Consider the following 16330-nt stretch of genomic DNA (forward strand, 5'->3'; position numbering starts at 1 on the left):
CAAGGAAATATTGGCGGCTTAGCGAAGGCGTTGTTTGGCTGTCTTTAAACTTCAGAATCCAAAACTACCACCCCTTTTATCCATTTATCCAAGTCGAAACAGCCACTGCGCCTTTAACCTAGGAAGGATTGACCTGTCGAAATTTTGCAGCTCGCGTTCCTTTTTGGAAACCAGCTGCTTGGCAGAGCCTCACACAAGACTTGACAACTCTTGTGATCGTCTTGTCATTCATTTCCCTCTGTCAGAAACGCAGTCTTCCAAGCCCACAATTCGCCTATCCGTAAGGCCATGACACAAGCCAAGACCACAATCATGACCGACGAACCGGGGGGTTTCTTCACAACCCTGCTGTTCTCCATCTGGGCAGATCGTAAAGCGTTATGTTTGCCAGGGATCTGTCATTTCCATCCGCGTGGCACCGGTTCATCGCCTAGCAGGCTGTTGCTAATTGTGTACAGTGGAGACGTTACATGTTGAGGACAGTTCATGCTATCAGTTTGCACACGGTCCTCTTGACGTGGCTTTCTAGGCTGACGAGGACGGTCCACGGGTTGGCCATGGCGTGTAACTGAGCCTCAAAAGCAGGCAGAATTTTCGGAAGATTCCAGGAATTTGGAAGTTTTGTTATTGTTTTTTGGGTGCGCCATTTCAGTTTTGTGTCAGTGGGCAGCAGAAAAAGGCCAATCAAAGTGCTCAAGTTGCAACAAATTCGTATTGACATTGCGATTTGACAGCCCTGTGATGGCGTCGGGCGAGACACGGAATTGGGGCGTAATTGTGGCAGCCAAGATCGATGAGAGGCACTGTGGTGTCGTGAGTTCGATTATCCGAGTGGTTCCAAACTGTATTACTGTAATGTATAATGAAGCATGATTTGTTTTGGACAGGGTACCAATTGGTAGAAGGGCAACACGACTCGTAGCTCAATTCCCCCAGTTCAAAACCTAGTTTGGAAGGATATATATCCTAGCAATGTCACTATTAAAAGTATGTTTCTTTCTACTCAAGTTTCCAAGCAGGATACCGGCGGTGTCCCTGATAAACAAAGCCATTTACATGTACCAGTCCTTTAGTTTCTCGCTCTGGGTGTAGATTAATTATTGACGTCTATCTCAAAAAGAGCATAATTACTGCCGTCAGAGGCGGACAAAGGTTGCTAGCTCCTACTTCCAGATACTACGGCTTTGTTGCATCTTGTATTATTCCTTGCTTCGTAACTTGCCATTTCATGCGTCGCAATGCCAGGAATATTGGTGTACTTTGGCCTGCCCTATCCCGATGCCGTCCCAGGAGATTTGGAATTTTGGTCATACGGGTTGAGTCATATTAATAGTTGCTAGATAAACAAGCTACGGAGATGAATCGCCCTCCCGTTGTATATTGAGATGGTCGCTTGGTCTGGGGACGCGCAATCCAGACCAGCCCGTATAAAACGCGAGATATCTCTCATCTATTTTCCTACTCTTTCAAGACTCGTTCACTTGGCTTACTTATCTCGCGACGTCCCGCGATTCGCGGGGGTGGAAAAAGCCAAGTCCCTTGCAACACGAAATTCATCACGGTCCTTCTCAGCTCCCAAATTACAGGAATACGCCACCCGTCCATGGTTGGTCGCCTTGTACCAGACAAAGTGGTGATCAGTGCCGTCAAGCCGCAAACAAAAGTCTGATTGGATGGATGAAACCACAACACCATGTTCGTAATGGCGGCGTATCTGCAAGCTCCCCATGCCAAGCACCATACCAAGCATTGAAAAGTGCCGAACTAATGAATCGCACTGTCCCATGGGTCAGGGCATTGACCATTCACTTGAGCCTCACCAAAGTCAAGCCGTAATACGTATAAGGCTGTACGTATTTATAACTGGGCGCCCGGAATCCCCCAGCCTTTGGTTTTCGTTCACTTGTTAGTATTCCGCTCCTGCTAAGAAGCCCCGTGTCTGTCGTTATTTTCTAAATCAAATACACTCGTTATTCAAAATGCAACTCATCACTATTCTCGCTCTCGCTGGCGTCTCGTCGGCTTCCGCCAGCCTCCAGGCCAGATCCTATGAGACCTTCGACAACCTCTTTGGACGCCAAACCCAGCTGTGCAAGCCAGTTACTGCTCCCTTCACCTGTGAGCGTTCTTGCGGAGCCGGATATACCGAGTGTATCCGCTTCCCTACCTGCTATAACCCCGGCCGGGGTGATTCGTGCTGCTCCAACGGGAGTAAGTTTCCCTCTACTCCAAGAAGTCATGGTTCCTAGTGACGGTACTAACATGAACTCCCAGAATACTGCCCCAAGGGTTTCTACTGCACCGACGGCGGCTGCTGCAAGGATGGACAGACTCTCGAAGAATGCGGTGCCACTGTCAGCTTGAGCGTCATTCCTCCCCCAAGCACCAAGACTTCCGAGCCTGCACCACCAAGCTCGACTGCTGAACCTACCACCAGTGAGGCTCAGACGACCTCCTATTCCGTGAGCTTGCCAATTGCTACCGTCTCGACCACCTCAGCCTCCAATGGCACTGCTACTGCCACCAGCCCTCCCATCGTCACTGCTGGCGCTGGTAAGAACGCCGTTGCTGCTCTCGGTGCTCTGGGTGCTTTCGTTCTGGCCATCTAATCTGCACGAACCCTGCACAAGATTGATGAGCTCACGCGTCAAGACTCTCACTTGATGTCTTTCTCTTCTTGGAATTAGGTAGCGGCCGATAGGGGCTCCTAGCAAAGCGTGGTCGAGAGACTTTGTACCCTATAGAACCTGCGTCCAAGGGCAACGCTATATTAGCTAAACTTAATAGTAGTGATTTTTAGGTACCCAATTTCGTGATGCATTTCTGTGTTTGTAAGCCTGTTATAGATCTAGTGCTGGGATGGTTGGAATGCTTGTCCAATGATTTCATATGCTCCCATAACTAACCAGATTGGAAAATATTTGAACATAGCACAGAGGTTATACAATACACGGAGCTTGTTTCTGCATTCGCAGCGCCAACCGACAACAATTCTGTCGTAGCTTTTCGAAGAGTCATTATTACGATACAGCTTTACCTCACCATTATGTTGCTGTTTACTGGAATCTGATGTGAATAACAATCCTAACAACAGAAAAAGCGGCATGACTCAAAATGTCTATATGAAACAAGTCTATCACGGGCTGCAATAGAACGTTTGCTACCTCCCTTCTCCCACCACCCTTCCGCCATTTTACAACTCATCGCTTACAACCACCATCTCGACAAAGACCATTGGCTTTCTCTTCAGAGCATTTGCCTAGATTGAGTCCCCAGCGCCAGATCCCAGTCCTTTATAGCGTTGACCTCCTCTTCTGTAAGACGGATACCAAAGTAATGCCCAAGAGCCTTTACCCGCTCCTCTTCGGTATAAAATTGTTCAACCACTTGCGTTTTACCTCCCAAATTAACCTTGATTGTATCATTGACAAGCATCACCTTCCCTATAATGTGGACCTCCGTTTCATCTTCATGCTTTCTCCCGCCGTGGGGAAACTCAATGGACTCGCCTTCTCTAAGAAACCTCACTCCAACGACCATTCGGCGGTGTATAGTATGAAACCCAGCATACCAATTCTGAACTTCAAAGTCTTCTGCAAAGAACTCAATCTCCATAAACGTATAGAATGAGTTCCATTCTTTGTCTGGAGAGTTGCGATACTGATAGAGCCAAACTTTTGGTTCTCTGAGACGTTGCTTCGGCATGAGACCGTGGACTAACCGCACTTCTTGAGATCCTAGATTTTTGTAGATGTATGCTTCATCTTCGTTCATGGGAAGTGGACCTGTAGGTCCGTCCCCTCCAAAGGCAACATCGACACCAAATTTGGACCCGTCAGGGAGATGAACAATGTTATTGATATGAGTCCTGACGCCCAAGTAAGCACATGTGGTTTATCTCGTGTTTGTAAGAAGCATTTACCAGCCCAGGAATTCTCCTCGCGGTGCACCATCCTTTCTATCCCGATTACGTACGCCAGTCATGTAGACATCGAACCCTAGTCCACGCAACATGTGATGGAAAAAGATGCTAAGCTCCATGCAATATCCTCCTCTGCCGTTACTTTCCGGACCCATCATCTTGTTGTACAGGTCATGGGGTTTAATGCTGACGAGTCGAGTCTGAGAGTAGTGTATCAAGAGGTTTTCATAGGGAAACGAGGTAATCTGGCAGCGAAATAGAGCCGTTAATGACTCCTGCGTTTTAGGGAACGCTGAAGGCGAGTCAACATATTGTTTGTAGCATTTTGGCAGTTGGATATGCTGAAGCCACGCTGAAACCTGGGATTGCGAATAAGCCGCGTCCTGGGATGGCATCTCTCGAAATTGGCCAACAGCCATGGCTTGGTGTTGATATGACAAGTTTCTCAACGGCTGAGATTTGACCCTTAAGGGAGACAATGCGAATGGCAATAAGTATTCTCGGTTGTGTTTAAACGTCGCAGTTGATGGACTTGCCGATAACCCTCCGATGAGCCAATTTGAAGTAATTCTTCGGATGCCCAATGGTTGACTCACGCCCCGCTGAAATGCACCACACTTGTAAATGACGCCTTTTCCTCTTCATGGGGATCCAAGCGGTAATCGGGCTAACAGTGGGACTCATTTCGACTGCATGGAGTCATGGTGGCTGAGTAGCGCATACGGTTTTGGCGACATCTATTGCCATGTTGCTGAACTCAAAAGAACAAGGCAGAGTCGCCTTATGCACCGGGTGATACATGTTGGTATGCGTTTCAAGTCACGTCGTGGTCCCTCTCCCACGAATATATTCGGAAGTACCTTAAATTTATTTACTTCACTCTCATCGCTTGACCAGGCTGGCCACCAGCGTACCTAGGAACACATGTCGCGTGAAATTGAGTCTCTATAGAGCATGATATAAGAAAAACGTTTTCATTACCATGGATTATCACGTTGGGCGGCACATTGGCTCTATTCACGAAACAGACTCCGTGTTTCGGTGTTTGTGAATAGACGCGACGTTCCGGTACCAATCTACGAGGTAATGAAGATATCGTGCAAGTATGTATGATCTGGAATACCCGAAGCTCGTATTAAAGGGGGAAGCCGCGATAGTAGTCATTAAATAATGTAAAGCCGCCTCGCTCGGCCGTCTACTCAATGCCTAATGAGCGTTGTTGCCGCTATTGGCCCCCCCTACGCCCTAACGCTACCGTCGATATTATGTAATTGTGGTATAAATACGTTAAACATCCCACCGATTGCCATCATCTGCATCTTTGCCGGCGGTATCCTGTGAGTCCAAAATTGGAAAATATTGCCCACCTGCAGTGCTGAATGAATTATATGACAGTGTGGCAGCTGTATCTACCATGCGAAGCATTGCTACGTTTAGCAAGAACAGCAATTCCCCTGAGATAACCTGGAACCAAGTTCCTGAGGCAATATTGGGCGGTGTCAAGATTAGCATAGGCATAGTTTGTGGTATGCCAAAGCATTATCCACTATGGAGAAAAAAAGCTAATATGCTTGCCAGCTTGTCTTCCAACCTTGAGGCCACTCCTGAATCTGCTCGTATATGGTAGCTTCAACACTGGAGCACGGCCAAATGTGCTAGACATCTCTACAATCGTCAGCAATTGAAAGGGCGTTTACTACGGTTTCCAATGAGGACAATGGTTATATGTGCTCCGGGCCAGTCACGAATACATTCAATCCGAGAATAGCCCAGGCTTTCTTTCTTCTTCCTTTATCTGCTTGCTTTTCTGTTTCCGGACTTAGTTACCCTAAGGTAGTAACACACCCGTGACACCAAGAGCAAGATCAATATTTATAGGTGGCTTTGAGATGCAATTTGCAAGTTGCCGTGATTAAGTGACCACATTCCAGGATAACTTAACAGAGGCTTGAAATATTGTAGCTGTTTAGTTACCAACTGCTCTTGTTCTTCAGTGTGGCGACATTAATGCCATTTACTTAGAAGTATCGAGGACATATCGTCCAATAATATCCCCCGAAACCATAGCATCGAAAACCTCAGATAATTTGCTTAGTGGGACTACAGTAACAGGGGCTTTGACGAGCCCTGCTCTAAAAATTTCCACCGCCTCGTTTGCGTCTGCGCGGTTTCCAACATAGCTACCCTTGATGGACAGCATACGCACCACAACGTCGAAGACCGAAGCTTTGATCTGAGCCTCCTTGGGCATACCTATACATACTACGGTTCCACGAGGGCGAACATACTCAGTTGCTTGATGAAACGGGTCCTCCTTCGCAGCGATAACCAACGCCGCATGAGGACCGAGGCCATCAGGTGTTGCTGCTTTGATGTCCTTGACAAGGTCATTAGACTTGGTGAAGTCAAAGTAAGCATCTGCACCAAGCGATCTGCAGAATTTCCCCTTTACCTCTCCAGCATCTACCGCAATGGTACGGAGGCCCATGGCTTTGGCATACTGGATAGCCAGAGATCCTAAACCGCCGCCGGCCCCGATGACTGCAACAAATTGCGCAGGGCGTGCTCCGGACTCCTTAAGACCTTTGTACACCGTGAGGCCCGCACACAGGATTGGTGCAGCGGCAGATAGATCACAATCCTTTGGAATCTGTGTCAAGTGCATCGCTTTCCCAGTGGCGTACTGCTGGAATGTGCCATCCACAGTGTATCCAGAAAGTAAGGCGTCTGGGCACTGAGGCTCGTCTCCGTTGATACAAAAAGCGCAGGATAAGCAAGAGCCGTTGAGCCATTTTATTCCCACGTAATCGCCAATATCAACGCCTTTGGCAAGATCGCCTTTCGCCACTACAACACCGATGCCTTCGTGACCGCCCACAAGTTGTGTCTTGTGTTTGAGAGGCCAGTCACCTCTCATGGCGTGTAGATCGGTGTGACAGACACCGGAGTACAGAATATGGACCAAAGCCTCATCTGGTCCTGGCTTTGGAACGGGTATTTTCTTATACGTTACATCTGGAAGCTTGTTAGCGGGCTTCTCTGCTTCTGACGGATGAGAATGCTGGAGAGTTCATTCGAACTGACTTGCCTTTACCGTTTTCCTCAACAACTTGGGCCCATTGTTCAGTTGGCACATCGAATACGCTCTTGGTGGCCATATTGTAGAGTACTGGATATTATTCTATTTGTGAGCGTATACTCACTCGTCGCCCCTAAGCAGAGGCTACACGGCTGATCACGTAAAAGGTGCGTAACCACTGACTGTGTGCCACAATTTGTCGGAAGAGGATCTAGTGCATATGATTTTGCGATATGAACAAGAGTTTCGGCTAGCTATATATCTGCTCTAAAAGCGTTTCACCTACTGTGAGACAATCCACGAGCAAAATATTGCAATCGTGCGGTCCGACTCCCCAAAGTCATAACGACGCTCTTATCACTCGAACTTAAGGTATTGACTTCAATATTAGCAACGTTCAATAGTAAGGAGGAGATGATGCATTGATCAGACGAAAACAACCTGATCTGGGCCTGATATGGTGGTCTGATGGCTGTGGTCTGATAGCTGTGGTCTGATAGCTGTGTTTGCCGGCAATTGGCAATGCGGGGCCAAGAGAAACTTTGAACCTTAAAAAATCTCAGGTCATACCTATATAAATATTAACAAGCCTCTTATTAGCGGGGTTGGGCCATTGACGTGTGCAATTGTTGTGGTGGACTAGCCATGTCGCGAATTTATTACAACCACCAAGGCCGGAGTATCTCGGCATGCCCGTTGGTAAAAGCCGGTTGATTGGCTGGGCGGCTGTGCCATCGTTCACGTTATAAACTACATATTCTGTCATAAGTCGTGGGATGCGTGTTCTTGTTTCTATGTATTTTCCCCGAAAGTTGGCAGTCAGATATCTTGTTCCTATGCAGGCTAATAAAGCCACCGGGTCAATCACACCCTCGTTAGCAGTATCGTCCAAAGCATATTGACAATCATCCCTTTTCTCTTGCAAAGGAGTCAGATCTGTAATCTCATCTTCAGTCGTTCACTATGGCGGTTTTCACTGTTGCGGATTATATCGCCGAAAGGCTCGCTCAAATAGGCATCAGGCATCACTTCTTGGTACCTGGGGACTACAACCTAACTCTTCTGGATAAGCTTGAAGAGCATCCGTCCCTGACTGGCATTGGATGCACAAACGAGCTAAATTGCTCTCTAGCGGCGGAGGGATATGCTAGGGCTAACGGAATCGGAGCCTGTGTTGTTACATACAGCGTGGGTGCTTTCTCTGCTTTCAACGGTATTGGCAGCGCCTATGCCGAAAACCTCCCAGTTATTCTGATAAGCGGAGCACCAAACACGAATGACGCGGACCGGCATCTGCTTCATCATACTCTTGCCGAATACGACTTTACCTATCAGTTCGAGATGGCCAAGAAAGTTACATGTTCCGCGGCGGCAATCCGCAACTCCAAATCTGCTCCTGAGTCTATTGACCGCGTCATACAAGCTTGTCTCAGGCAGCATAAGCCTGGGTACATTGAACTTCCTACAAACCTAGCAAGCGAGACGTGCGTTCGGCCAGGACCTATTGGGGGACTTGCTGCTGCAGGCCGACAGGATGAATCTGTTCTACTTGCGGCAGTCACTAGTGTTGCGGAATATATTGAGGCGAAACAAAAACCGGTCATTCTCGCTGGCCCGAAGGTTCGGGGATCTAAAGTTCAGAAGAATCTTGTCCGTTTAGCGGAAGCAATTGGTTGTGCGGTCGTTGTTCAGCCAGCGGGCAAAGGCTTGTTCCCCGAAACACACCCTCAATTTGCGGGAGTTTTCTGGGGACAAGTGAGTACACTCGCTGCCGACAGCATAGTCAATTGGTCAGATGTGCTGATATGTGTTGGAACAATATTCACAGACTACAGCACAGTCGGCTGGACGGCTGTGTCCAATGTACCGGGTATTATCATAGATGTGGACGCCGTTACCTGTGCGACAACTCATTTCAGCGGCGTGCGCATCCGTGACTTTCTGGCAAGCTTAGCAGACGCTGTCTCCTGGAACGAAAACTCAATGGCGGAGTACAGTCGATTGCGTCCAGAACTGCCTGTGCTGCGTGCTTCATCGTATGGGGAGCTCACCAGAAGGGAGGTTGCGAGGCGATTACAAGAACTCCTAGATCCAGACACGACCGTTTTTGCAGACACAGGCGATTCCTGGTTCAACGGAGTTCACCTGCAACTTCCGCTAGGAGCCGGATTTGAAATAGAAATGCAATGGGGCCACATCGGATGGTCGATACCCGCTTCGTTTGGCTACGCGCTTGCGAGACCAAAACGCAAGCTCATCGTCATGATTGGAGACGGAGCCTTCCAGGTCACAGCACAGGAGATATCTCAGATGGTGAGACATCGTACACCGATTATTCTTGTTCTCATGAATAATAAGGGTTACACAATTGAGGCTGAGATTCACGATGGTGTGTACAATCGGATTCATAACTGGAACTATGTGCTTCTTGTCCAAGCATTCAACTCTTCGGATAGCGGGGGACGCGCCCTCGCCCTCAAAGCAGATACGACAGAAGAGTTTTCCGAAGTTATTAGGTTGGCACAAGCACATAAAGACGGACCAAGTCTTATTGAATGTAGTATCGAACAGGATGACTGCAGTAAAGAGCTCATTACGTGGGGCCATTATGTTGCGGCGGCGAATAGTCGTTCCGGGATAAATATCTAGATTGATGCCTAGTGTTCTTACAGAGTTATGTCTTACACAAATCAATATCAATTTTTTGAAACCTCGCACCTCTTCTGGTCCCATCTAACGGCGTCTCTATTTCGGGTAACATAATATTCACATACGGGCTCCCGCCGCTGTCACGCGACGTGAGATTCAACAGAGGATATGAGTCGCATAAATCTGCTTAAAATCTTTCGTCGAACTTTTAAGAGACAATGTCCAGGGGATGTTTCTGCTTCCACATTGCTGGCTATCCCCTCATGCTGTGAGCGAATAGTGAAAGTTGTTATGCCGAGGCAGTTAGTGACAAGATATAGTATTCCGGACAAATATTGCTGGAAGCTAAGTACAATCTGTCAAAGGAGCAGGGAATATTGTCCAAAAGAATGCGACGAAGCTGCCTCCGGCGACAACGGCAAGCCGATGTGGTGCTAGGAACTACGTTCTAAAGATACTAGCTAGCAGCACTAAGCCGTAATTTTATGACTAATACATGGCAGGTGCCTGGTAATTATCCCACGCAAGGATTTCTTGTTAATGACAGCTGCTAATCAGCTACAATGCTTGGTTCGGTTATACATGTGACCCGATGAAAGTAAACTGAGCTGCGACATTAAGCTTAGGGTACGGAGTATACGGAGTATTGTTACATGCCTTTGTATGAGTCTGGGCCAACGCCAAACGCCACCACATTGAACGATGGGTGTGTTATGGCGTTGGCTAGGCTTGCTCATTGGCATGGTCTGACAAAGAACTACCATGATCTGATAGGTTTTCTTTTGCAATGGTGAATGGTATCAGGCCACTATTCTAGGATTTTGTTGGGTTATTTATTACAAAATGCTCGCTTGGGCAGATATCACAGAACGCCAGGCCCTCAAAACATATTGACCATGCCGACTAAGCTCGTTTCTCAAGTTGCTATCATTGGCATCGGGGCAGTTGGTGGTGCAGCTGCCTTTGCACTTATTCTTTCTTCAGTAGCTAGCGAACTGTTGCTAGTCGACATTGACACGAAACTAAGAGACGGACAGGTTCGTGACCTTTCTGACGTGGCATTTAGCACTAATAGCCCCACGCATGTTCGAGCTGCGACACATCATGAGGCTGGACAGTGTGATATTATCGTTATTACTGCCGGATCAAAGTGTACGATTGGTAAGAGATCTTGTATCACAAGCGTGAACGAACGCCAAGGATCCTAACTGCTAGTCCAACTAGGCCAAACAAAGTTAGAGCGTGTATACCGCAACATTTCGATCATAAAGAACGTAACCAATGCAATGAAGCCCATGAGACAAGATGCCATTATAGTGGTGGTGTCTAATCCTGTTGATTTGCTTACGTCGCTCGTGCTGGAGACTTCTGGGCTTCCGAAGTGCCAAGTACTAGGTTCGGGTACATTGCTGGACTCAATGCGTCTCCGTGGGATCCTCGCAAGCAAGATGGGGGTATGTATTCGCAGTTTCTCGCCGGTGATGCAAAGCTTCGGGAAGCTAAGTGTAGCATTAGGTCGCAGCCAAGTCTTTAGACATCTTTGTATTGGGAGTACAGGGGGAGTCGGAAGTCGTGGCTTGGTCCACGGCAACAATTGGCGGTGTCTCTATCGACAAATCAGTTGGGCCGGGCCGCGAGATACGCCCCGACGAGATAGAAAGAGACTGCAAGGATCGGTCACGGAGCATAATTCAGGCCAAAGGAGCGATTTCGTTTGGAATCGGTTCGATTGTGTCTGGAATTTGCTCCTCCATCCTCGCAGACAAGAGGAACGTCGTTCCTATTAGCAGTTTCCAGCCACAATATGGATGCTGCTTTAGTTGGCCTGCCGTGTTGGGGAGGAATGGTGTCGTTAGGGCGATGGATGTACCGCTCAGTGGTGACGAGGAGGTGAAAATTGTTGAAACTGCAAAGTCGCTGAAGGAAATGGTTGACCATTCTTGCTCGGTCGACTAGATATAGTCTGAGAATATGATGTGAAGAGAGGCTCTATCAGTTTTAGTCCCCGAATACGTTAGTATCATAACTACAGAAGACTAATGCCCCCCCTTATTTCACCCTGCAGGTATGTCGGTGTGTCTTTGCTGTGGCATTATTCGGCCGACAACCTTGCCTTCGGTATTACGTTGATTCAAACAACCAAGTATGCTATCTCGGTAGAGTACTAGTTGTGAGGTTTTACGAATAATATGATCCAAAAGTGAATGTTTAGTGCAAACAATCGACTGGGAACTGAGCAATCTCATGGACATTTGGCAAACTACCTAGGTACCTTGGTGTAAAAACAAAATAACCTTCATGATACAGTCGTCCTGTCAATGAATCTTTCAGTGTGATAGAGTTATCACATCTCCCCCATGGCACAGGAAACGCCTTTCAGATCACAAGGCGTTCATCCAGAGTCGAAGCGGGTTTGTAGCTAAGTGTGCTCGCTTCCAATCACCTGCTGCTTCACCGCCACAAAGCTGTCAGGGCTGATGGATATTGAGTTAATCCCGCAATCAACCAAGAACTTTGCGAACTCCGGATAATCACTGGGGGCTTGTCCACATATGCCGACCTTGCAACCCCTTTCGTTAGCCACAGAGATTACTCGTTTGAGCATCCACTTGACCGCCTCATCCTGCTCATCAAACAAATTAGCCAACTCGCCGGAATCCCGATCCACCCCGAGGGTCAACTGTGTGAGATCATTTGACCCAATGGAGAATCCGTCAAAATAATCAACAAAATTAGCGGCTAAGATTACGTTGGACGGAATCTCGCACATGACATAGACTAACAAGCCGTTCTCGCCGCGCTTAAGTCCATTATCGGCCATGACAGCTAAAACCTTCTTGGCTTCATAGACGGTCCGACAGAAAGGTATCATGACGATAGCGTTGGTAAACCCCATGTCCTCCCGAAGCCTCTTGATGGCGCGGCATTCGAGCCCGAAGCCTTCCTTGTACCGTGGCGAGTAGTATCGTGATGCTCCGCGGAAACCGAGCATCGGATTTTCCTCTTTTGGTTCGAACTCAGAGCCGCCGACAAGGTTAGCATATTCGTTGGTCTTAAAGTCACTCATACGAATTATGGCCGGCTTGGGATAAACAGCTGCACAAAGTGTTGCGAAACCTTGCGACAACTTGTCGACGAAGTAGTCCGTCTTGTCTTTATACCCCGCTGTCAGGCAAACAATTTTCTTCTTAGCTTCTTCGTCCTTGAGGCGGTCGAAGTGGATAAGCGCCATGGGATGAATCTGTATGGCATTGCTTACAACGAACTCCATTCGGGCCAACCCGATGCCGTCACTTGGGAGCCGCCACCAGCGATATGCAGCTGCCGGATTGGCGAGATTCAGCATAATATTGGTTCTCGTTGCAGGCAAGCTGGAGACATCTAGCGTCTGAGTCGTTATGTCCGATATGCCCTCGTAAACAAATCCTGAAGTCCCTTCGGCGCAAGACACCGTAACATCTTGGCCATTATGCAGCACGTATGTAGCGATTCCAGTTCCGACTATGGCTGGGAGGCCAAGTTCACGACTGACAATTGCAGCATGTGACGTACGCCCTCCATGGTCGGTGATGATTGCCGCAGCTCGCTTCATCACAGGCACCCAGTCAGGATCTGTCGCACGGGTAACCAGAATCGAGTTGTTGACAAACTTGTCGATGTCCTTGGCAGTTTCAATAAGACAGACTCGTCCCGAAACTGCCTTATCACCAACTGAAAGGCCTGTTGTGAGGACACGACCCTTGTCGTTTATCTTGTATATTTTGAAGGTGGCCGCATCGTGATTCAAGTGTACGGTCTCTGGTCGAGCTTGAACTATGAACAGCTCTCCAGTTATGCCGTCCATAGCCCATTCCATATCCATAGGAGTACCGTAGTGCTGTTCTATAATACACGCCCAACGTGCCAGGCGGAGTATCTCCTCGTCGTCAAGAACAAATCCGTCTCGTTCAGCTTTTGAGGTAGCGACATTGCGTGTTGACACTCCTTCGTCACCGTAGACCATCTTAATGCACTTGTCTCCACACTTCTTCTCAAGTATTGGAACAAGAGTAGTGTCATCAAGAAACGGCTTGAAGACCTGATACTCGTCAGGATTGACCGTGCCTTGAACGACGTTCTCACCCAGCCCCCACGCAGCGTTGATGAGAACGACCTTGTTAAATCCGCTTTCTGTATCAATAGAAAACATGACACCGGATCCGCCAACATCAGACCGAACCATTTGCTGCACGCCTATGGAAAGCGCAACGCTCATGTGATCAAAGCCCTTCGTCTGGCGATAGCTTATGGCTCGGTCAGTGAAGAGTGAGGCATAGCAACGGCGGCAGGCAACCAAGAGGGAATCTTCACCGGAGACATTCAAATACGTCTCCTGCTGACCGGCAAAGCTCGCCTCGGGCAGATCTTCCGCCGTTGCGCTTGAGCGGACTGCGACGCTCAGGTTACTAACGCCGGCACTGGCACAAAGTTCCGAATAAGCAGCTTTGACGGCAACTGCCGCGCTCGTTGGCCATGTACCACCAAGAAACAAACTGCGAATCTTTCTACCCGTGTCTTTAAGGCACAATTTGCCATATTGCCATTCGGATATAACCTTGGCGGCTTCCTCGCCGATATGGTTCGTATTGACGTATTGCCAGTACATGTGAGAGGTCGTTGCAAACCCGGGAGGTACTTTTATTCCCTCGCTCTTCAATGTACTTATCATTTCGCCAATAGAGGAGTTCTTCCCACCGACAAGCTGACCATCGATTCGCCTAACCTGGTCGAACCTGAGAACCAAGGGGTGTTCGGACCCCTGAGGTTTCGTTTTCTGGTCCATCTCGTATTTCGGCTCAGTGTTTGAAAGCCAATGGTGCATTTGTCCCAACAAGTCAACACTTCAGAGAGAGAGACGCATGTGTCCTAATCCTGAAGTACGAGAAAGCCAATACATGTGGGGGATTCAGTGAATTTATGACGGTACACGGATGCTTGGGGTGTTGGGGATTAGGAAGGCAACTCAGGCTGTAACCTTGAATCTTGTCCAGGATCGATAGGTTCTAGACTCCGGCAGCCATCTGGTGGTCCTCCTGATATAACGTGATAACTCTTCGTAGACGCAGACAATCAGTCCGAGGTCACGCCACCTTGCCACAGACCTAAAATTCGTACTAATTTCACATTAGAAAACGGCGTGACACGTGTATCGGTTTTTTTTAATTGAACTTAAATCCTAATTTCCTACTGCTTCTGCGTTGTGAGGCGGAAGGGACAACAAATTGCAAGCAAGCCGGGATCCGCTGCTGGTGTAAGTCGGCAGATTTGCAGTCAGGCAGGGGATGCTGTAGTCACGGAAACCAAACGTCGCCGACCTACGATGGACGAATAGTTTTTTTGAAGATAGTAATAAAAGATCGAACTCTTTAAAAATCGAACTCTTTTTTAATGAGCTATAGACTATTGTTTGCGCGTTCTTTTGCTTTGAAAAGCGGGAATATTCCGCGGACTATCGTGTCAACAGCCCAATCCAATGTCTCAACAATATCAACGTCAACAGGTCTATCAATCAACGCATTAATACGCTTCGATTGCAAAGCTTCAGCCCTAAATCTCCCCTCAACATCACCATCTTCAAAGAGCCACGAATATGCTTTCACATACTCCGGCCATACCACCGCATCCATGTATCCAGGGGGATCTGGCCAAAAGTTCTTCAGTCTCCCCAAGCACCTGCGCTCTCTTTGCTGCCGACGAGTCTTAACTGTCCCGTATGACGCCCTAACAAAGATTTTTACATCAAAGAACGGTTCAAACATTGATACAGAGGGGCCGTAAAGGAGCAACCCGTCGACAAAAACGATCTTGGGGTTTTGGGTAAGTGTTAAGAGGGATGAGACTCTAGACTTGAGCGTAGCCGTTTCTGGACTTGGTATGTCGCATTTGCCAATTGTATTTTTGTATGCATGCTGAAAAGAAAGCTAACATTTTGATTGTCTTGTCAGATTAAGTGTTCCCACATGGTAAAGATTCCCTAGGACAGTAACCGGCCCTGGTACTCACCGGCAGTGATGCGTGTGAACGAATATAGGATAATACGCTTGTCATGTACGGAATGTCGATTGCATCAGAACACTCCCAGTTTGGCAAGCCATGCTGAACTGGTACTCTGCAGATATCAGCGACCTTCGTGATTGCGTGCAACTCGGAAGTGCGGTAGCCCACTGCCGACTACGACACTATTTATCGTAGCGACCGCAAGATACCTCCATAAACTCACACGCCCACCATATAAGCACCCCCGCAGGACACATGGTAGCCGCTGACTTACCCCGTCTCACTTTTGAAGAAGCTATCTTGGTGGAGTACAGCTGACTTCGGGAATATAGACTGAAGAAGTTGAGCGAGTGTCGATTTTCCGGAGCAACTGCAGCCTGAGATAGCGACGATGAATATTTGCTCGGTGTTGGGCATCTTGACAATGCGCCTATAAATTTGATAAGGACTAAGAAATAGTTATCCGGCGCAGCTGTGGCAGGGGCGAACTGTGGAGGCGGACACAATTCTCCCGTGGCCGATGGGTGATCGTACTTATGAAGGTGTTAAGGTTTGCAGTGCCTCTATCCGGCTGAAGATGAAGCATCGTATGACTACAGGGTCGCCCCAGACTCATCTCAGCCGGAATACTTATACCGTACGAT

General features: G+C 48.1%; 6 protein-coding genes across 6 annotated transcripts; 3 read left to right on the forward strand and 3 right to left on the reverse strand.

Annotated features, from left to right (window-relative positions):
- Positions 1-1979: 1979 nt before the first annotated feature.
- On the forward strand, positions 1980-2609 carry VFPPC_16847 (proline-rich antigen 3; the record flags this gene model as incomplete). Its single annotated transcript, XM_018294600.1, has 2 exons — positions 1980-2211; positions 2275-2609. 2 exons carry the CDS (start codon positions 1980-1982, stop codon positions 2607-2609), a joined length of 567 nt encoding a protein of 188 aa, XP_018137678.1.
- A 637-nt stretch (positions 2610-3246) lies between these two features.
- VFPPC_03896 (N-hydroxyarylamine O-acetyltransferase) lies at positions 3247-4341 on the reverse strand (the record flags this gene model as incomplete). Its single annotated transcript, XM_018283344.1, has 2 exons — positions 3247-3868; positions 3923-4341. 2 exons carry the CDS (start codon positions 4339-4341, stop codon positions 3247-3249), a joined length of 1041 nt encoding a protein of 346 aa, XP_018137679.1.
- Positions 4342-5936: 1595 nt separating this feature from the next.
- Positions 5937-7080, reverse strand: VFPPC_03898 (dehydrogenase-like protein; the record flags this gene model as incomplete). The annotated part of the gene is made up of 2 exons (XM_018283346.1): positions 5937-6937; positions 7017-7080. 2 exons carry the CDS (start codon positions 7078-7080, stop codon positions 5937-5939), a joined length of 1065 nt encoding a protein of 354 aa, XP_018137681.1.
- An 884-nt stretch (positions 7081-7964) lies between these two features.
- Positions 7965-9650, forward strand: VFPPC_03899 (pyruvate decarboxylase (predicted); the record flags this gene model as incomplete). Its single annotated transcript, XM_018283347.1, has 1 exon — positions 7965-9650. One exon carries the CDS (start codon positions 7965-7967, stop codon positions 9648-9650), a length of 1686 nt encoding a protein of 561 aa, XP_018137682.1.
- Positions 9651-12069: 2419 nt separating this feature from the next.
- Positions 12070-14472, reverse strand: VFPPC_03902 (phosphoenolpyruvate synthase; the record flags this gene model as incomplete). Its single annotated transcript, XM_018283349.1, has 1 exon — positions 12070-14472. One exon carries the CDS (start codon positions 14470-14472, stop codon positions 12070-12072), a length of 2403 nt encoding a protein of 800 aa, XP_018137684.1.
- Positions 14473-15077: 605 nt separating this feature from the next.
- On the forward strand, positions 15078-15467 carry VFPPC_03903 (hypothetical protein; the record flags this gene model as incomplete). The annotated part of the gene is made up of 1 exon (XM_022428360.1): positions 15078-15467. The coding sequence occupies one exon, from the start codon at positions 15078-15080 to the stop codon at positions 15465-15467; it is 390 nt and encodes a 129-aa protein (XP_022284036.1).
- Positions 15468-16330: the final 863 nt, after the last annotated feature.

Source organism: Pochonia chlamydosporia, chromosome 2, assembly GCF_001653235.2.
Source record: "Pochonia chlamydosporia 170 chromosome 2, whole genome shotgun sequence".
NCBI lineage: Eukaryota > Fungi > Ascomycota > Sordariomycetes > Hypocreales > Clavicipitaceae > Pochonia > Pochonia chlamydosporia.